The sequence below is a fragment of the Marmota marmota genome, unplaced genomic scaffold (assembly GCF_001458135.2).
Source record: "Marmota marmota marmota unplaced genomic scaffold, marMar, whole genome shotgun sequence".
Taxonomy (NCBI): Eukaryota; Metazoa; Chordata; class Mammalia; order Rodentia; family Sciuridae; genus Marmota; species Marmota marmota.
The window spans coordinates 30,792,583-30,815,643 of NW_026000229.1; the positions used below are offsets into that span (position 1 = coordinate 30,792,583).

The 23,061-nt window shown below is 37.3% G+C and overlaps 1 protein-coding gene across 1 annotated transcript in view; it reads left to right on the top strand.

The window, feature by feature from the left end:
- Positions 1 to 23,061, top strand: part of Fbn1 (fibrillin 1) — a 228,871-nt gene that overhangs the window by 36,691 nt on the left and 169,119 nt on the right. Inside the window, exons 5-6 of the mRNA XM_048793250.1 lie at positions 6,436 to 6,531; positions 10,189 to 10,284. Coding sequence (XP_048649207.1) covers positions 6,436 to 6,531; positions 10,189 to 10,284 — 192 coding nt within the window. The remainder of the gene's footprint in view (positions 1 to 6,435; positions 6,532 to 10,188; positions 10,285 to 23,061) is intronic.

The following is a 23,061-nucleotide window of genomic DNA, read 5'->3' on the forward strand; positions in this document are numbered from 1 at the left end:
GAATCACACAGTATATAATCTTTGGGGATTGGCTTTTTTTCACTCAGCATAATTCTCTGGAGGTTTTTCTAGACTGTTGCATGCATCAAACAGTTCATTTCCTTTATAGTTAAGTAATAATATATGCTAAGATATGCTATGGTTGGCTTACCCATTCACCTGTTGAAGGGTATCTGGCATTTTTTGTTTTTTGTTTTTTGTCCAAATAAACCAGCTACAAACATTCATGTGTAGGCTTTCGTGTAGACCCACTTCTTCATTTTTCTGGGATAAAGGCCCAGGAATGCGATTTCTGGTTTGTATGGTATTTGCATGTTTATCTTATTAAGAACTGTCAAACTATTTTGGAGTAGCCATACCATTTTACATTCTCACCAGCTGGTATAAATGACCCAGTTTTTCTGCATCCTTTCCAGCTTTTGATGTTGTCCCTATTTTTAATTTTAGCCATTCTCATAAATTTTAGCATATAGCAGTATCTCATTATGGTTTTAATTTGCATTTCCCTAATGGTCAATAATTTTAAACATCTTTACATGTGCTTATTTATAACTTGTATGTATATCTTTCTCAGTGAAATGTGTCCTCATATCTTTTGTCCAGATTCTTATTGGATTGCTTATGATCACTTGACATATCCTAAATACTAATTCGTTGTCAGATGTGTGATTTGCAAACATTTTCTCCTACTCTGAAGTTTGCTCTTTCATATTTTAATGGGCTCTTTTATAGAGAAAGATTTTAGATTTGATGAAGTCCAGCATATCAATTTTTTCCTTATTAGATTATACTTTTGGTGTTCAGTCTGAGAATTCTTTGCTTAATACTAGATTTCAAAGATTTCCTTCAACTTTTAAAAAAATGTTTAATAGTTTCACATTTACATGTCTGACTCATGTTGAGATACTTTTGGTCTGAGATCTGAGGTTGAGTTCTAGCTTCAGTGGTTACTTACCAATGTTCAATTGCTCTAGCACCATTTCTTTCTGAAAACGCCTTGAATTATTCTATATTATTATTATTCTATATTATTCAATATTCTATATATGAAATATTCTATATTATTCAAGGCATTCACAACTTGAATTATTCTATAGTTTGAATCTTAAATGTCCTGCAAAGGCCCATACAGTAGAAGTTTGGTCCCCAGGGAGGAGCTTTGGGAGGTGGTAAAGCCTTTACAAGGCTTGGTGGGTGGTCTTTAGGTGATGTGCCCTTGAAGGGGATTATGGGACCCCATCACCCTCCTTGTTCTCTGTTGCTCCCTGGTGACGAAGTTAGCATTTTTTCCTCCACCACACATTCCTGCTGTGATGTGCTGCCTTACCACAAGCACAATGGGGGCTAATGAATCATGGACCAAATCCTTCCCAACTATGAGCCTAAAACCTTTTCACTTAATAAGTAGATTATCTCAGGGATTTGTTATAAGGACAGAAAATTGACTATCACACACACTTTTGTATCTTTGTAAAATATCAGGTGGGTAGATTTTTGAGAGTCTATTCCTGGATTCTGTATTTTATGTCATTGATCTACATGTCTGTCATTGAAATACACAATCTTGATTACTGTAGCTATATGATAAAACTTGAAATCGGGTAGACTAGTTCATCCCACTTTGTCCTTCTTTTTCAAAATTGTCTTAGCTATCCTAGCTCCTTTGCCTTTTCATAAAAATTTTAGATCTTGTCTATAGATCTACAAAATCTTTGACTATTTTGTAGAAGTTATGTTAAGCTAGTATATCAATTTGGGGATCAATGACATTTGGGGTAACCACTTAATTTTTTTTTCAAGTCATATCATTTTCCATTTACTTCCATTCAATGAGAATTAGGAGCGCTAGTGCTCTCTACATGAATCTGAGTTCTAAAGCTGTAAGAAGGCTGAGGAATTCTAGGCCATGTATTAGCAAGTTTGAGGGAGTGTAGTGTGACCACATGCCAAAAGAGTAAGCATGCTCAGAGGAAAGGTAAGTGGTACTGTAGCTGACTCTGGAAGATGTGACTCTTGGAAAAGTTCTTCAAAGAACTGTTGGATTTATATGGGCAGGTAGGAGAGGAGTGCATGGAATCTATTCAGACTTGCCTTTAGAAATAGTTGTTTGCTTTCTGGTTGGTCCTCTATGGAAGAATCTTTATCACTGCTGTCATTTAATTGTCCTTCTGTGGACCTTTTTTTCTTTTTTAATCCCTGATAGGTTTTTATATTTTGAGATACTTTAGTGACATTGCTCTTCCAAGCTGTGTGTCTTGAGGCATCACAGAACATTTATGCACTTTAAGGGAAATGTCATTGCTATTCTCTCTCCCAATGAAAATTATTTTTGTCCTGCAGTGACTTTGGCTGCCCCTGTGGATTGTTGTCTCAGGTGTAGTTTCAGGAGTTGGTCTGGCTGTTGAATTTGTTTGTCTGTGCTTTCCTTAGTACCGAAATTAAAACACATGCTCACCATCAGATGTTTTTTTGCAGATTGCTCCCAGTGTTCTTCCTGTGGGTTGTGCTGCACAGAGGTTGGCTTGGTCTTAAAAATCCTTCCAGAGCGAGGGCATCCCAAAGAGAATCATTGCCTGAGGTGTTTAGACACAAGTGCCAGCCCTGCATCTCTTTGTTCCTATAGCATACTCATGTCATTCTCTTCTGGGTATTGATTTTTAAGAATTAATTTGTATTATGCTGTCATCTAAAGAAAGTCTCTTCTTCTGCTCTTCCTGCTGCCTGGGCAATGGAAGGTGTTTAGTCAGAATTTGATGAGTGACTAAAACAGATGACTGACATCTGAAAAGAACATAAAATGATTCAGGATCTTTTATAAATGCAGGCAAATGACAACATTGTCTGTTACTTCTAGATAGTGAGCCTTATGTGAAACCCTTTGATTCTGTCTGCTCATCTTCAAGGAGACATCCTCATTTAGGTGTAAGGACTCACAGGGTCACTGCATGTGGCAGCATAAGATGAACACTGATGCTTTGTCTCCCCTAGTATTCTCAGTTTCTGCTAAAATATTTTTTAAGATTTTATATATATATATATATATATATATATATATATACACACATTTGTAAATGGACATAATATCTTTTTTATTTGTTTATTTTTATGTAGTGCTGGGAACTAAAGCCGGTGCATCACACATGGTAGGCAAGCACTCTACCACTGAGCTACAACCCCAGCCCCTCTGCTGAAATCTTAATACAGATTGAGATGAGGAATATATTTGGATGTGGGGTATTTAGCTCATTCAAAGGATATAGCAACCTTATGGATATAAGTGGAGCACCTATTTTTTTAGCTGGCTTTTTCTAGAGCCATAGAAACTGGTCTGTTAATTATGACACATAGGGAATTCTTGTTCAAATAAGAGTAAATTTAGAATATGCATAAGTGGCAGGATTCAATCCAAATTACAACCAATCCATCTATATGTACTCTCTAAACTGTTTTTTGCTTGGGTAGAGAAGCTACATATTCACTCCTTTTATTTTCCTGCAGATATCCTGAGTGACTCTCACACCTTTAAAGAAATATTTTTCCCCACTAAAGCTCTAAGAAACTCACAAGACATGTGAAGTTTCTCATGGTGAACATGTTATAGTAAAGCAGGTGATGAAGTTCCTTTCATTTGACAGTGGACTCATTCCCCTTCCTCCCCCAAGGATCCATGGTTCATTGGTTTGTGTGGACCACTGGACTAACCTTGCCTTACTGTTTTAACAGCCCGAGCAAGTGGTTTTATTTTTTAAAAGAGAAAGAATATTTTATGATGGAAGGAGTTCACCTGAAAAACAGAGTAAAAAAAAAAACATATAAATGCATATCAAGGGAGGTTTTAATTATACTGCGTTTAAATGTAAACTTAATCTTTCTTCCTGGGAAGAATTTATTCTGATTTTTCACTTGAACAAATAATGTAAAGTCACTATTTAAACTACTGTTGGTCTTTTTAAAAGTTTTATCTCAAAGTAGCTAAATGGCTTTGTTGCTCATGTGGGAATGGAAATTAGCTCTTGGCATGAACTGCTTTAATTGAAATCAGTTTGTGGGCTGAGTTCCTATGCTGCTTGACTGATGACATCATTTCCTGTGCTTTTCCCAATCCTCACTGTTTTTCTAAGATAGGATGAAGCTAAGTATAACTTCAGATTTTAAAGCAACTGTACACCTTTTCCTGACCTACTTAGAATATTATCCAGCATTTTTATCAAATCCTTTTTGCCTTGGTATCTTTATAGATAACTTTTTAGTTAAAAAGCATTTTGGCTGAGATATTTTAATGGACTTATAGGAGCCTAAAATAACAGTTTGTTTGAATCAGTTTTCTGGGTTGCTTGACTTCTATAACAATGCTCCATCAAAGGAGTTATTTCAGCTTTTATGCATGGAGAAAAAAAGACAAAAATATTTTTAGAAGCAGCGTACTGTGTAAGTGCTGTGTAAGTGCTTAGTACACAATAGGCAGCTTCTCAGTCTCAGTCTTTGAGCGTGGCTTTTGATTTCATTATCATGTAGCATGAGTTGAGAAAATAGAAGTTAATTTAGCATCATTATGTATAGCACCTACATACAGGTAAGGTGCTTCTCTAGGCATTTGAAGGGATGTAATTAATAATTGTGGCACTCTTCGCTCTCAAGAAGTTTTAGGATAGATCAGTTGGGAATAGGAGAAATAACAAAATAATACATATTCAAAGAGAAATATAAAGTACTTTGAGAGGAAGGAGGGTTTGGGAGAAGGGAGGGAACAGAGATCAGAAAAGAACAAGGAAAAGAAGATACATTTGAAAAGGATGTTGGAGGCAGGTGGAATTTCAGGTTTGTGAAAATTGTGTGTTGGTGATTGAAAATTGGGGGAGGGGGTGTGGAGGGAAAGAGAGAAGAGATGGGGTGATTAGAGAGGCGATTCCATAAAAAAAGAGGCTAGCACAAAGCCCCTGGCATAGGCATGCTGCATAATAGGCATCCATAAATATTTGTTAAGAGAATAAAAAATTGATGTGTAGATTGGAGGACTGGTTCACAAGACATCTTATGAGTGTGCAGATGAGCCATGAAACACATTGTGTTATCATGCTCAGGAGAGCATTTAATGCTGAGGTGCAGGGAGTCCTTCATGATGATGGTGTTTCAGTAATTGTGTGGATCTTGAAAAGGCATATTGTTTTCAACTCGACTCTGTTTTCTTTTTGTTGTTGTTTATTTTTTTAATCTAAGAGGCCATTATAAGTATTGGGTTCTGCATCTTTCTTTCCCTGTTGTCAGGCTGGGGTTTGTGTAGCTGCTTAGTAAAATGGCCCTTTGTCCTGTGGCCACTTTCTGAGACTGTACTGGACTCTCCATAAGGGGCACTGAAGAGGGTGGCTGCTGGGAGGAGTCTTCTCTGGTTCATGGAGAAGATTTGGCCCCTGTGCCTCAGGAAGACTGAGCCTCAAGAATGAGCAGAGCAGCCAATTTCAGCTCTTGGACAGAAAGAAGGAGTTCTTTTCTCCTAACATAAAATTGTGGAGTATTTTCCTCCCACAACATAGAGGACAAAATAAGCTAAACTTCCAATTCCCAGTTCTGGCCTGTTTGTAAAGAGATGTGTTAACAAGGATTCATGATTAATCCAATCAAGCCTTTAGTCCTCTCCATCCACTCCAAGTAGGACACTTCTAGATGATGAGGAAATAGCTTGGGATTTTGAAAGTGCTATCAGCATACCTAAGTTTCCTAAGTATACCTATGCTGTTATTTCTCCTAGTAGAACCTCCTGGCATTTTTAAGAATATAGCATCTTCTGCTATCTCATGGTCTCGGGTCTAAGACTGTCCACCCTAAGCCCTGAAATGTATACTTTTGTAGGTGAAAATGTGGCAAAGAGTGGATTCTAAACACTGAGGGTCTTCTTGAGTTTAAGGTTACAGTTTAAACAAGCAGCTTTTTCTGAGCCCAGTCTAGCCTCCTCCCATCTGCAGGCAGCCTTGTTATTAAATGCCTTTCTGGTATTTTTTTTTTTCTCTTTTCTGCCTCCAAAACTTCCTTTAACAAAATCATGTGGAATTTATTACTCTTGTTTCCCTGGCCACCTACCTGGGACTCTGAATCATTTCACGGGAAAATTATTGCCATTGTAATTTTGTCTTGTATCGTTACTCACAGCACTACTTTCTTGTTGATATAAATTATAAGAAATGACATTGAGTTGTAAGTTGTGCTAAATTAGGGAAGTCATTTAGCTCTATTAAAGTAAATGCCAAAGAAACAATTACGGTGCATTGTAAATGATTTTATGCACACAAGTGATATCATGCTTAGCATAAATATGTGGATCCTGATACATTGTTTTATTTTCTCTTCAGATACTACAAATCAACTGAACTGTTGAAATCTATGCACTTAAATTGCAAAAATGAATCATTCTCCTTCTTCTTCTTTTTTTTTTTTTCCAAGTACAACACTGCACTATTCGCTGTATGAATGGAGGCAGCTGCAGTGATGATCATTGTCTGTGCCAGAAAGGATACATAGGAACTCACTGTGGACAACGTAAGTAAACCAGGTAGTCACCTCGATGTAGACACGTAGCATAATGAAATAAGTGCTGATGGATTTTCTTTGATTCCCCGAGACACGACATTTTTAAAGACACCTAGGGACCCTTACAGATGAACACATCACTTAACCAACACATTTGGCACCAGATTTCCTTTTGGAATATTGATAATAACTTGTTTGATTCATTTTCCTTTCGTTTGTCTTTACCACCCTGCTTGCCTCAGACCTTTGATTGACAGTCACCACCTAAGGTGCAAGATCATTGTTAGTTCCCAATGTTACCTTCCATTATTTGCTGAACTTTTCCATTTGGATTTTCCGGAAGCATCTCAAATAAAGTATTCGAAAACTCAACCTCATGTTTCTCCCTAAACATGTCTTTTCTCTTGATTAATGGTGTCTGCAACTCTTTTTAGTTTCCCACACTAGGTTCTGCTACTGTAGTACTTATTACACAGTGTTCAGTTGGTTGGTTCATTCACAACCACCATTTATTGCATCTGCTCTCTACCAGTCCCTGTGCTTTGCAGAAGATGAAAATTCCTTTCAAAAAGCTTATTTTTAATTACTCTAAGAAGAATATATAAAAACTGGGAAAAGTTAAAAAAGTTAAAAATATGAAAAATAAATTATAACTAATCCCATCTTCTAGATTTTTAATGCATATTTAGATCTTATTCTATTCAGATCTTATTGTGTATAATAATTTTTCCTACAAGTTTTTCACTTAAAATTTTATTAGAAATATACTCATATCATTAAACATTTTAAAATACATTTTAATGGTTTCATAAAACTCTATGTATTCATGCTTTACTACTTACTTAATGGTGAATATTATTTATGTAGTTTCCAGTTTTTGCCATTGTATATATATTTGTTTTGATGAAAACTACTATTATAAATAAACCAAAATTTATATAATACCCTATTGACCATCCCCACATTGCTGCTGGTGAGAATATTGACTGAGTTTTGTGCAGCTCAGCATGGAGAGAGAAGAAAGGCAGTGCAGCCTTCCCCAGTGTGAGCGACCCTTTGGCCTGAGTCTCGAGGGATGTTTTAGAGTTCACCTGTCAAGTGATGGAGGATGGTGCTTTTAGGCAGATAACATCATGTCCCGAAGCACTGGAATAGGACATAACAGGGAATGTAGGATGTAGCAGGTGCTTTGGTGTTGCTGGAGGTTAAATACAGAGAAAAGTGAGGAATGGAAATAAGATCAAATAGGAATCATGGGCTAGGTTTTGATGCCTTTATACATACAATCTTCCTTCCGAAGATAGGAAAGGATATTAAGATAACAAATGACAACATGCACTTATGAGTTACTTATTTATGCCTGACACTTTTAAAACACTCTTTACATGTTTTAACTCATTTAATGTAATGGCTTTTTGAGTGAGAAGCCATGAATACTACTTTCTAACAATGAGGAAACTGGGGCATGGAGACTTCAGTAATTTCTCTAAGGATATACAGATGGTAACTGGCAGAGTTGGTGTTGGAACCTGCCGCAGTCTGGCTGGGCACAAAATCATGAGCCACTCAAACAGGAACAAACTTTATTTTGAAAATCCCTGCCAATGCCCCCTATGCTCCTGGGGGAAAAAAATGCCAACCGACACACGCGGCGTTCTCCCGGACCGGCAACAGGAAATCCCTCCTCCGGAATTCCCTCTTACAGCACTTCCCCAACCAATGGGAACTCTCCAGGAATCCGTAGCAGGCCGAGGTGGACAGCAGGAGTGTAATATCCATATGAATGCAGATCTTAACATAATCATATCATCTCAATGGCTTGCTGGCGTCACCTTTCAACCAAAAATGCCATGCATCATACTACTTGGCTATGGCTCTTAGCAGGAACCCAGGCAGTCTGACTCTACAGCCCATGTGTTTAGTACTATGAATATCCATCTTCTACACTTTATTTTAAGAGGGTTTACAATGAGAAAGATCATTGTGGCCCCAGTGGTGAATCAACTGGAGGGGAAGAAACAGAAAGCAGAAAGACTAGGCTAAAGTAAGGCTCTGGTTACAGAAATGGCAAAATGGGGATGGATTCAGAGGCATTTGGAAGGAGAATCAGGAGGGCACCTCTCCTGCTCCATTTGACGCTCCTTGGGGGAAGTTTAGCCCAAAGCCCTGCACACAACAGGTGCTCATGTAACTCTTGCTGAATTCGAAAACCAAACCTTTCCTTAACTTCATTTTCCTCATCTGTAAAATGGAAGAGTTGGGTTCAGCAATCTCAAAATTTCTTTTTCTGCTTAAAAATCTCTTAATTTTTCCCTGACTACAAATGAAGAGATGAAGCAGAACAACCAATAATCATAAATCTCTCTAGTTTTTATGATGAGAAATAGACACCTGTCATAATTTTAAGCATTAAAAGGTTATATCAGTTCAGGTCCTTTGCTGCCAAGTGGATGCCAAGAAAGCATTAGATTATAAGAGATTTATTTGGGGAGAGGCTTGTGAAAGATAATGGGCAGAGGAAGCAGGATAGTGAGGGCTTGGCTTTCAGACCACAATGTGGTCTGTTTAAGGAGAGAAAAGAGGATGAACAATTATGGGGCAGGAGCCTCAGACAAGTGCACCTCTGATAGAGCCTTGGCTAGGCTGGTGGCAAGCCTAGAACAAAGATTGCCCATCAGAGTTCCGTGTTGGCATCAATGGCCAGATCTTAGTCATTGGCTGAGGGGGTGCCTCAGGTGAGACTGTTGCAGCACATCTGAAGGTATGGCAACTGGAAGCTGACTGCCAGCTCAGCTCCTTGCAGAAACTTCTCCAGAAGGGAGAACTGAGTGGCTCAACTTCATGACTGCCACAGGAGTAGAAGCAAAGTTCATGGAAAATGTGGGAAGGAACCTTAAATTTAGAAGGAGGTATTAGGAAAAGCATCATGGAAGAGTGAGGTTGAGCTGGGCTTAGAAGAAAGGGTGGAATGGCAGATTTGGTAGGGAAGAGCCTAGCACCTGTGGTGAAGATGCCTACAAAGTCATGCCTGCAGAGTTATAGGAAATTGTACAGGGAGGAGTTGTTTAGAGCATAAGTTTTCAACTCTTATTTTAATGCCTTTTCTGTCAAGGAAAATGTCTCTCTCTCTCCAGCATCTCAGGGGTTATCTCACCAATAGTTTTATAGATTCTATTATGACACTTCATTGGGTCTTCATTATGACACTCAAATTACTGAATGTTAGTATGGATGTTTCATTGTTTGCAGTTAATTGTGTAATTTTACATGCTACATTTCTGTAAGGGTGATATCAGTGGGAACAGTGCTTCCCTTCCAGGGAGCCCTCTCTAATTGAAACAAATCATAAGCCAAAGAGTCAGCTTGCTAAAATGTAGTTGCTCTCTGGTGAAGTTTTTCAGAAAACACCACTTTGGATGCAAGACAGAAAGCATTGCTCAGATACTGTGTGTGATGTGACAGCATTAACATGGAAAGAAGTCACTGCTCAGGCAGTTGCCTGAGGGACATCTGAGGATCTCTGACTGTGGGGCAGCTATTCAAAACAAAAATAAATACCAGAGTGATTATGTATATTTTTATTGTTGTCCTTTCAGGGGACTGCAGTGTTACCTCATTAGCATCTTTTCTCAGGTAAAACTTCTCAGTTCTCTCCTTATCTTACAGCTGTCTGTGAAAGTGGCTGTCTCAATGGAGGGAGGTGTGTGGCCCCAAATCGATGTGCATGCACTTATGGCTTTACTGGACCCCAGTGTGAAAGAGGTAATGTATTTTGAAATCATATGCATAAAGACCTTCTGGTGGCTAACCTATTATTGATTTGTGTAGACCCTGGATTTGTCCAGCTATGTTTTGAATTTTGCTGAGCTTTGTGGAGGTTTCTGAATTGTCCCTGGAAAGTATGGCAAGGCCTTGGCCCGGAGTCTGTGCATGTTTTTCAGCAATCATGCTGGTGGAATGCAATATTCCTTAGGAAGCATATATGTAAGATTCATAGATGTCCAGGGATGTCCCAGGAGTACTCCAGATAATAAATAGCTTTAATTTTAATGTGAGTTTCTGTTTTCAAGTTCAATGCTCACTGTTGCTTCTGATTAAAAGAACTGTTTTACCTGATTTGCCTGCCTATACATGCAAATATGATGTTGAGATCTATATGGATGTGCAGTATTCTTAAATTTCCCCCATGAACTTGGCTTTATTAATCATTTTGTCTCTACGTGTCATTTTCTCATCACTCCTGATTTTATAGTGAACATTTAGGAAGTTCATGTCATACAGAACTGAACTGGAAGATTACTTGGGAACTTTTTAAGTGGCACTTATCACTTTTATCCAAAGTTGTATAAAGATCTTCTTCTAAGATGGACGGTAAAGATTAAGTAGCAGATATTCAATATGTGTCATTTAAAACATAGCTGAGAAAAGCAAAGAGCAGAAAGTGGTATGTGAAAAATTGTTTATTTTCTCTCTTTGTACATGTTCAACTAAATTCAGTCATTTTCTAACAAAGCAACAGTACATATTTTGGTGAGCAACTCTAGGTCAATTGTTGTTATTATTGGATTAAAATGATATTGTAACTTAATTAAATCCCTGCAAGGTTTTGCTGATGATGCATAATAGACCCTTGGCATCCTTCTGAAGTCCCTCCTTAAACTGTCTTACAACTTTTGCACTGGTTATTTTTGTTGATTTACAGCTAATATACATCATCCAGTGGTATTGAGAGTAATAAAGATAACTGTTTATAATAGGTAGTATCATTCTATACCTTATTGTTTACTCATTGAAGATGTTGGAGATTAAAATCATTTACATGTGAAGATAATTTCTCAGAATGATAATGCTGAGTTTTACTTGTTTTGGAAAAATTACTAATAAAAGGAATTTATAGGTTATTTTTATTTCTAATGAAGTTGTTAATCATTTATTGAAAAGAATATTGATTCCAATAGTTCAGATATTGATGATAACAGTCTGAAATAAAGAGGGCATAATATCGAATCACTCCACAGTTATTTCTTCAAGATTTTATCTTTGCTTAAGAGGAGGAAATGGCTTGAATGGGTTAAGTGTTACTCAGGGTTTCTTCAAGTTTTGGGGTGTCTATAACTACTCCCTTTCAGGGAGAAAGGCTATCCTGAAACCTGCATAAAGGTGTCATTGTCTGTTGGCTCCAGAGAATCTTCATAGTGGTGATTATGTAAATCAAAACAATCCCTTAAATGACAGCTTTCAGGGCCTTTGTGGTAGTGGAGAGGGAGTGGAGAAGCAGGAAGGGACTGTCTCTATTCATTGTCCTCTACTTATTTGGACCATGAGCACAGCTCTGACCTTCAGTGGGACCACGGAGACACCAATATCATTTCCCTCATTAGATGGGATAGGGGAATCTTTTTTATTCCAGAACTGTGTTTCCATTTATAGAGTCTGCTGTTTGAGGGCTCTTCTGAAAGTTATCCACTTAATTCCTTAAACAATTAGAGTCAGTCTACCCTCTTATTAGATGTATGTTGGTGATTTCAAGAGTGAAGGATAAATATGTGGAACCAAGTCAGGACAAATCCATCCTGAAGCACTAGAAAATATTCAGCATGGTTTCTCATGATGGTGGGTTAGTACACTTCTTACGTTGTGAATAGCAGGATAATGCCTAGGCTAATTATAATCTGTTTTTATCGGGGTGTAACTTTTTATTTAAAAAAAATAAATTTGCAGGAAGCCTTCACTGTTTTCCTTGCTCAACTCACATTCTCACTAGTTCTTTGTCGATACCTCTTTTTATAGCACTTACCACTTTATATCAAAACTTCAGATTTCCACTTACTCCACTAGAATGCAATCTCTTTGGGAGCAACTACAGTTTCATCATCTATTTATTTTTTTAACATACATGACAATAATGGAATGTATTACACTCACTATTACCCATTTACAGCACAAGTTTTCGTAACTCTGTATATAAAGTATGTTCACACCAATCTTAGTGCCTGATGGAGGGCACATGATTGATAGACATTGAACAGGATTCCTTGTATAGTGTCAGAAGATTGGAGATATAATTATCAGATATGGCTAAGTATCTTCTGGAAATAATTGCTGTTTGCCTGCTTGTGGGTAGTCCTAGAAATTGCCTAGCTCTCTCAGGGACCCAATGTGACTGTGCAAGACCCCTTGGGAATGATAGTGGCAGGCTTTGGATCACTTAATGTCAATAAATGAAACTTAATAATCCATGAACCTCACATTTTGGTTTTTGATGGATATTCATGCTTGAATCATAACATTTATTCAGACAATCAGGTTATCAAATTTGTCTCACTTGCAACATTTATCTGTTAAAATAATTTGTTTAAATGTCTTGGTTAGTTGGCCACCTTAGGCAGGTAGTGATGATATATTGTAGCATTGCCTGTCTTTCTTCACTCAGAGAAGGAAACGTTGAAACCACTGGGTTATTTGACCTGCAATGCTTACTTTGTAAAAACTGTATAGGAATAGCATTAGATATAGCCTAGAGTTTATCACAGTCCCCACCACTTCCTGTTGTTACATACCCTGCTTACTTCATACATTTAGCTTCCCCTGGTCCCTGTGGGCACTTAAGTTTGCCACCTCCTGCTGCATTCTTTATCAAAGATGGTATCTCTCTCTGTTTTTTTTTTCTTTCTCTTACCTGTTTTTCCTATAGATTTACATTTATGGTTTTCTTGTTGTTCCCCATCCCCTTTCCTTCTCTCTTCCTGGGCTTTGACCAAACAGTAGAATTTATCGTTGCCTTAGCTCAGTGGTATAGTATGTTAACATTTGTTATCAGAATACTGAAATGAGGTCAGTGCCTGTTTTTGCAATAACAACACAAGTGAGTTGTGTATTGCTATAGTTACTGCCAACAAAAGACTGTGTGGAGTCATGCTTTCTCTTGCCATTTGCTTCAAAATGCAGACCATTAAAAATCTTGTTAAATGATCTTGCATCAAACACAGTGAATCATGTGAGTAGATGAGGTCTTTGAAGGTCATGAAAAAAAAGAGAGAAGAATGATGGGAACAGACCTAAACTTGGAGTTGAGGGTGTATGTCATGGTGAATAGGCATATAGAAAGAAAGAAAGGAAAGACACCGGGGAAACATGAAGGGAAGCAAGAGAACCAAGAGAGCACGGAGCCAAAGAAACTGAGGCAAGAGGGAGTTTGAGACTTAGTTTGGTGGTCACAAGACTTACTGAGGGGTCAAGAGAATGAGAATCACAGAGGCTTTTGACATACTAACAACTGACATGTACTGACTCTTTACAATGTCGCAGGTGATGTGTTGAGCATTTTAGCTTTTTTGCAAAAACATTATGAGAAAATTCCTATAGTGAGACCAATTTTACAGGGAAATAACAGAAGTAAAAAGAGATCAAATCTGAACAGTCTGGCTTTTAAGACTGTAAACATCAGTGCTGCACTACACTTGGATTTCAGTGGGAAGGGGTCATTGCTTAGCCATAGATAATTTTCTGAGGAATGGTAAAAAGAAACCCAGAAGCATGAATTTTAGGGTAGCAGTAATAAACCTTTTAAAAAGTGCCATTCAAAAAGTTTGGCAGGCTGGGGTTGTGGCCCCGTGGTGGAGCCCTTTTCTAGCATGTACAAGGCCCTGGGTTTGAAAACAAAATGACAAAAAACAAATAACTACAAAATACAAAGATATTGGGCTAGGTGGATGGTTGTCCTCCATGGTAGAGTTCAACTAAGTTGTTTTGAAATAATTTTAAAAAGCAAGAGAAAGAAGTGTTGAGTATATTGCTTGGATGTGTCTAACACACGGTTCTAGAAAACTCTTCTGTTTGATAGATTTTGGTGATTTAAAAATGTCAGCTCACTCTTGGGGAGAGTGATTTCTGTCTGTTTGCAGAACATATAAATGGGCTCCAAAGGACCAAAACAAAACATGCCTAAACATAGACGTCGGAAATGAATATTATTGTTTAGTGTGGTTACCATGGCAGGCTATATAGTTTCCCTACAATGTTACAGTTGCTCAAAACATATTTGGAATCTTCTGTTTTTGGAAATGGCTTTACAGAGTCAGCAATACATTCAAATGAACATGTGGCCGTTTTTCCCCTTTGGGGAGGCATTTTGAATTTTTTAGAAATGGCCTAAAATAATTTAATGTTAATTCTAGTGACAACAGTGGGTAATTAAAAGTTTTAGCTGTTTGGGGTCAAAAATGGACTTAGGAGAAAATAAAACAAAAACTAGTGAGAATAATTTTCTCACATGGCTCATAAAGCATGTAGAATTGGATTAATGTTTTAATGTCAGACTTTATGTGAGCCAGAGGATAAAGCCTTTTGGAAGCATAAATGCTAATAGCAAGAAGTTTCCTATCGTTAGTCCATCTGGAGATCTTCATCACGTACTGTCAGAATGTGAACATGCACAAGAGTGCTTCTAAATCCCGATTCATTTGTTCTGTTAAATTCCTACCCATGTCTAATCTGTGAAAACAGTATTTGGATTTTTGCCAGCTCCAGAAAGTCTGTTGGCCGTTACACTGACTATCAGTAGGTAAGTATAGGGGAAGGCATTGTCGAATTGGTAGCTTGAAGAAAAAGGAACAACGGGGACAAAGGTGAAGAAGAAAAAAAATGAAAATATGGAAATAGCCCATATCCCCCTAGAGAAGCAGATCAGGGGAGGTGAACTAGATATGCATGAGTCCATACATGCCTCCTGGGAATTGCAGTGTGAATGGAGCTAGAAAGGCTTTAGTTTGTTTGCACAATGATGGAAAGAATAGAATGAACAATAACTAGGTTAACTTCGACCATCTCATTTTTGTATGGGCAGTTGTCACTTGAGAAATTGCTGTTCTCATCCGTTAGGTCATCTTATGATATATACATGATGATTTTACCCAGATATCTTTATGATAATTTCATTGATCAAGTATCAGAAAAACATGTCACATTAAGTAGTCAATAAATAACTGTTCATTGTGTAAATCTTGGCAGTGAGGTGTCTACACTGTTCCTAAGGAATGAAAAATACTAATATCTAATGATGTAAATTGATAATAATCAGATGGTCCACTCTGGGTACACTTATCTCATAAAAGAAAGTAGAAACATGACCTTATCTCAGAGGCCTGTTTGGAAAGCTTCATGGTATCAAGAGTTGCTTTGTCTTTAAGAATTTTTAAAATAAATTTTATTATATATTTACAGTTTACAACATGTTGTTATGTGATTCATATAAGGAATAAAATGGAGCCAAGTGCACTGGTGCACGCCTGTAATCCCAGTGGCTTGGGAGGCTGAGGTAGAAGGATGTCCAGTTGAAAGCCAGTCTCAGCAACTTAGTGAGGCCCTCAACAACTCAGCAAGACCCTGTCTCAAAAAATAAAATAGGACTAGGGATGTGGCTCAGTAGTTAAGCACCCCTGGGTTCAACTCCCAATATATCCCCCACACACCCCAAAAAAGTAAAATGGCTACTATAGTGAAGCAAATTAGTTTATCATCTCACAGAGTTACTTTTTGATGACAAAAGCAGCTGAAACCCACTTATTTAACAAAAATCCCTAGTACAATTTTATCAGTTATAGTCATTGCAGCATTACTCATAATATCTAAGATGCGAAAATAATCTAAGTGTCCATCAGTGGATGGCTGGGTAAAGATATGTGGTATATCCATATGTGTAATGGAATAGCACTGAACCTTAAAAAAGGAGAACTTGCCATTATCCACAACATTTATGGACCCATAGGACATTATATTAAATAAGCCAGACACAGAAAGAAAAATATATCACAGTCTCACTTATACCTGGAAACTGAACGAAACAATTCAAAGGTCAAATATATAGAGATCAAGTATAAAACAATGGTGGGTCAAAGTAGTAGCAGATATGTAGGTTGAATAAGTGTAGAGATCTAATTTATAAGAGGAGTTATTTTTCTTGTGTTCTTTTTCCCTTGGTGTTTTTCTGAAAGACATTGATCAAATGTACATTTCATGTCTTTTTCTCAGTGTGCAAGTAAATTTTACATAGCACAGTTTCTTTCTTTCTTAGGGACTAAACCTGGGACACTTAACCACTCTGAGCCACATTCTCAGCCATATATATATATATATATATATATATATATATATATATATATATATATTTAGAGACAAGGTCTTGTTGGGTTACTTAGGGCCTTGCTTAGTTGCTGAGGCTGGTTTTGAACTCATGATCCTCCTGTGTCAGCCTCCTGAGCCTCTGGGATTATAGGGATGTGCCACTGCACCTGGCCAAAGCTCAGTTTCTGACACTAATTTGATCAAATTTTAAATTGTAGGTGGCTATTTTTTAAGTTCCTAGAGTAAATGCCACAGGCTGACCCCCATTTGCCAGTGCATTTGGAAGGCAGAGCTCTGTGAACTATGTATGTTTCTTTTTTTTTTTTTCCTTTCCAAAAGGTAACAAGCAATAACCTGTTGTTGATAAAATATGAGTCTCACTTCTGGTATTTAGTTGAAATGGAAAGTAAAACAAAACAAAACAAAACAAAAAACAATGTGTAGATAGCAGAAACAGAATGCCCTACATGTTACTGTGCATGTAAAGTGGTATTGTAACATTTGGCAGCTGGTGGATCATTAAATAAACTTGATTTTCCTAGAATAGTTCCAGGAACTACAATTGTTGACAAAAACATTCATTTTTATGGTTGAGTAACTGAGGGCATACTCTCTATCCTGCCTGTCTATGTGCCTGGTATGCACAACAGGACTGGTGGGATGCAATCGGAAAGCAGCTTGATTTTCATCTCCCAGTTCACTGTGCCTCTCTTCCTACTCTGTGTGTTGTTAGTTCTGCTGGTGGATAAGATGTTGTGATCCCTTTCAGAATTTCTGCCCTGCAGATCCCTTAATGTGGGCAAAGGTGTCCATGTTCTCACTGTTGCTTACATTTCCTTCCTAGCCTCTGATGTCCAGTGGTAGCTCCAGCCTTTTGCATCCTTGTTGCTGCCCCAGGCAGCCCTCTGGAAAGGATCCAAGCGCACCCCACCTCAGCCCTCTCTCATAGTGGCTCACTGCTAGAACCACTCATGCATTGCCACAATAAATTGCTGGAGTGCAAACTAATTTTGACACAGTAGCAAACCCTCCTTGGACCAGTGACTTAGCATCTGGCCAGCCAATTTCTGGACATTTGACAGTATCCAGTGCTCAGTGTCCTTCAGAGTGCAGAGGATATATGCATGTGGTCTAAGCAATTGCTTTGAAGTTTCTCTCATGAATGGGATCATAAAGTTTCCCAGAAAGAGCTAGTGACAGCTCAGCCCTCTCCCAAGTAACTTCCCTCTCTTTTCCATCTCTTCCTACCTTGGACACATTAATATTTTCTGTATGCATAGGGTTTAAGAAGTCATCACCACCACCTACATTACAAATTATGCATCATAGTGTCACATTGGATTTTGATCGTGTCATCTGTTTGTTCTGATGCTTCAACTGAAATTTTCATTTAAACATGGTTTTATGTTAACAAAGCTAATAGTTTAATACAGCTATTAAATTTGTTGTAAATTTTGATGTCATGGTTTCATTTTCAAAGTTTGTTTCAAATTTTTAATTTTTAAAAAATTTTTTCATTAAATTTTTTTTTTAGTTGTAGATGGACACAATACCTTTGTTTTATTTATTATCTTTATGTGGTGCTGAGGATCAAACCCAGGGCCTCACACATGCTAGGTAAGCACTCTACTGCTGAGCTACAACCCTAGCCCAACTTTTTTTATTTTTTAGCTCTTGCAAACTTTAAAAATGATAAAATTAATTTTTGTAATTTAGCAGCCAAATTTAATATTTGGGCTACTTTTGAGTCTTGGATTAAAAACATTAACACGGCACTGACCAAAAGAAATATAATGTGAGCTCCATTATAATTTAACTTTCCTAATAGCAACATGAGAAAATAAAATGAAAAAGTTGAATTTTATTTTAATGTAGTATATATTGCTTAACCCAATATATCTAAAAGTTTTATTTTGATACTCAGTAAGATATACTGATAAGATATATTGTTTTCTTTTTTCCATACCAAGTCTTTGAAACCCAATGCATATATTATACTGCATCTCAATTAGGACCAGCTGATAGCCTCATATGGCTGATGGCTACCATATCAGACAGCTTAGCTCTCAAACCCTGCTTCCATTGATTTACATCAAAACTTCAAGTAGGTCTCTATAGGTCTCCAGTTTCCCTTCCTTCTCCTCCTCTTGCTTCTGCTTCTCCAACTTTTCAGAAAGCAGCACCTTAGTAAGAGAATCAATGAGAGGCTATGTCATTATTTGAAAATCAAACCAATTAAAAAAATAGAACCAAATTAATTTGAGGGGCCTCAAATTAGAGTTTAATTCCTCAGGATCTCTTAGTGGAATCTTGTTCAAATAAAAGTGATAAGCACAGTCTTCTGTAGTCATGCAAATTAGATATAACAACTATAACAAATATTTAATAAAAGCTCAGCAGAGAGCTAGGCACAGTGATAGAATCAAGTAAATGGTTCTATCATCATGGCCTTAAAATGTTTCTGGAAAGACAGACAAATATACATGAATCAGGGCAAGGATTTAGCTAGACAGGGAAGATGAGGGAACGAGCTACAGAAGAAAAGAGAAAGTATACATGTTGAGGCTCAGTTTGACTTGGGGCAAAGGGAGGACATAGTCCGTAGGGAACCCCTTCTGTGCCAGCTTTCATGGTGCTGGAGTCCTGTGGGAGAAGAGGCGGAGGTGCAGTGCTAATTTGCCCAATTTCAAAGAAGGGAGAATCTATTGCATGCCTCACCTCCGTTCTGCTCAACTGTGTTTCTGCGAATGTTCTGTTGGAGGCAGCATATTGGGATTTAAAAAAATTCTCCTTTGTGTGTATAAATTGGGGGAGAGGTCTGATCTATTTCTGAAACTGTTTTAGCTTAATCTTATGGATAGCAGTCTGGAGACCCTTACCAGTTTTTATAGGTTCAGTTGAGAGTATTCAGAACACTTAGTGTTTATGCTCCCTAGTAGTTATGGTCTCTAGAGAGTCTATGCTGTTTTTAGTTTATGAATATATGTTGGACAAATATATGGAGCTTCATGGTCCAGATGATGTGCCAAAGTACTTTTTGTAGAACATTAGTCCCGTGGGGGCTTCCAAGAAATGAAGTTTCCATGGTCAATATCATTTTGGAAACTCTATTCCATGTCCTTTGTTGGAGAGGCACTGAGCGTATTAGCTTATTACCTCTTGGGAGTCCTGCAAGAAGGAAACTGTTTTGTCTTAGTTTAACCCGGTGATTCCAAAACAATCAATTCTAGAATCCTTTCCCTCATTTTTTTTTCCCTTAACACCTTCAATATTCTTATCCTGAAAATCTGGATTCTGATTATTTTGTAATTCATTTGATAGGTCTATGACATCTTCATATTCTATGTAGATATTTTATCTCTATACATCATCTTTATTTTGAAGAGATGAATATTTGTCTGAAAATCTAGACGTTTTGGGGAGGAAGGTCTCTGTTATATAGTCACTACCTTTGTGTTCCTAAGAAGATTAATTTGACCATAAATTTAAGTGTGGCATAAGATACTCATTGCCTTGCTTCTCAAAGATTTTAAAGAATGACTTACACAAAGTAGATCATCCCATTAAACACTGGTAAACCCATGGTTCTAAATGGTGTGATGTGGTTGGCATGCATGCCATCCTGTTTCTTATCAGCCTTGGGGGTACTATTTCTAGAACTAGTAAAATCAAGAATTCTTAGAGCTGGAGCCCATTTTTCTGGACTGGTTAAATCCTTTTCTTTCAGTGTCAAGTGTAAGGCTCATTCTCTCCTCAGTCATTTCCTGATTATAGGGAGCTTCCTCACCTAACTTCATCACTTTCCATGCAACTTTGCTGACATCACCACCTCTGGCTTCCTGAACCCCATTCATCTATTAAACTTTTGGTCTTTAGTCATTCGTGTTAAAGATTACATCAGCCATTTTAGCCTTTTTATTCCTCTAATGAGTTCTTATTTTTCTTATTTTTATTACATTTTAAAATAATTGGGTGAAACACTCCTTGTCTTTGGAGATATGTATTGATGGTTGTTAATGATATTTACTAATAGATAATGAGCTTATTATTTGCCTTGCTCAAAAACTTTTTTCTTTGTATACTTATTGATTCTTGTGTTTAAATACTAATATCACCATAACATCTGGAATCCTGTGTTAGGAGTTTCAAGAAGCCTTCTCAACAAGTTTGAATATTTTAAGTTTTCTTAAAAACATTTTTCTTTACTGAATGAAACATAAATGATTTGTTGATTTCTAAAATGAAGTAATTATGAATGTATCTTTTAGTATTTTCCCTGAAAAGTGGACTTGGCCTATCAGTCCCATGATGTGGAAATTATAAAATTTGCTAATCTACTTTGAGGATTAATAAAATACTGATTTATGTGTATCTCAGTCAGACTTTGGCACTTTCCACAAAACAAAGACCAAAATTATGTCTGTTGTTTCCCCCTAAGGGCTATAAAGAAAGTAGGTATTTATTAAGCATTTGATGATGATTTACCTAATTTAGCTGTGGAATAATCGTTACTAGGAGAGTTACAAATCCATCTGTATCTAATATGAAAATGTGAATATAGATATTTATAATCTAAATGTGTGGGAAATGAATTCTATGAAGTACATGAAAGGAACTTGTTCTCTAATTCTCCTACCATATTCCCTCAACAATACTCCGTTTTCTCAAACTTATTCAGAAGAGATTTATAGGTCAACATAGATTGGGATATTCGTTTCCTCAGAAAATTATATTCTAATGGTTCAATTCATAAAATAGGCCCATTTCTATTCCTGTCCCTAGAGAACCCTTATGTTCTTACCTGCCTTCTCATAGGGGGCATCATTGATCTTCACTGTTGCAGGACACCAAACCAGGGCAAAAGGGAAGGCTTGCAGGTGCCCAAAGTGAAAGTGGTTGTGTAGGCATGCATGAGCTCTTAAGCAGTTACTTCTTTCCTAACGTTCCAGTGGAAATGCTCATATTCTGTTAGGGAATCCAATGATAAATCTTTAAACTAAAACGAATGACCTTTAGAAGACCAAGGCAAAGCCATAGTCCTGCAAAAGTAAATTTTGATTCATTCTTTATATAATCATTTCTAAACTTCACTTGAAGAGTGATTATTTTGGAACCTTCTTTGTATTATGGGAAAAATAAAAGTAGAGGCATACACAGTGTCTCAGTGATATAAAACTGGCTTCGGAAAGTAGTGTGTAATAGAATTTGAACTGTCCTTTCAAGAAAAACAACCCTTAAACACCATAGAAAATTCTTTAATTTTTTTCAGATAGCATAATTTGGAGTGGGACAGGGCTCTTCTCTTCCGACCTTATTTAGGCCTCCTTTCTCTTTCCAGTGTTTTTCCACATTGCCAAGCAGAATGAGCTATCCCAAAACCTAACAAAAGGCCACAACTCTGAGAAGCTTTCACAGCTCTCTGCTGAGCCAACTCCAATGTACACAGGGCTCTCCTGTTCTCATGACTCCTGGGTTGTTAGTCTTTACTTTTTATGAATGAGAACAAATGATAGGGAAATTATTTCCAGAACTAAATTTTATTCCAAAGGAATCCTCATTCCAACTTGTCAATATTAAGTGATTATTTTAATGTTTTCATTTAAAATGCTTATGTAGGTAGCTATGTTTTTAATTGCTTGATCAGTCCTAGAAAACTGGTTAAGAACTCAGACTCTGAATATAAATCCTGCCATTTGAGACTGTGGGTCCTTGGGCAAGTTACTGTACACAGTGTCTCAGCCTCATTTTCCTAATTTATACAATGGGAATAATAAGAGTACTTATCTAATGAGATTGTTGGGAAGATTTAGTGAAATCATTCATGAAGTACTTAGCACAGGGCCTGGCATGTATACGTGTTTAATAAAAAAATGTTAATATTTTTATTCTCATAAAAATGAGAATATTCTTGCTTGAAAATTGATGTTTCAGCTTGGTGTGGTGGAGCATGCCTATCATCCCAGCCACTCAGGAGACTGAGGCAAGAGAATTCCAAATTCACGGTCAGCCTGGGCAACTTAGTTTGACTCTGTCTCAAAATAAAAAGGCCTGGGATTCTGGCTTAGTGATAAAGCATCTCAGTTCCCAGTACCAAGAGGGAAAAAGAAAAAAGAAGAAAATTATTGTTTTATTAATGATATCATGAAGTTTTCATGTATCACTAAGGTTGGACCTAAACTTAGACACCCCATTGCACTTTTTTTTTCCATTTAGAAGTTTTGTTATTTTATGTGCACGATGTATTTTTCGGATGCTCTATTCAGATGGAGCCAGCATTCCTTGATGGATATGAGAGCAACCATGAGCTTTTCTTTAATCCACACCCAACTGCTGCAATCCCAAGGAAGCCTAAAACCACAATAGGGCAAATAGCAACACAGGGAGGAGAAAGTGAAGGGGCCACGAAAACCCTTTCTG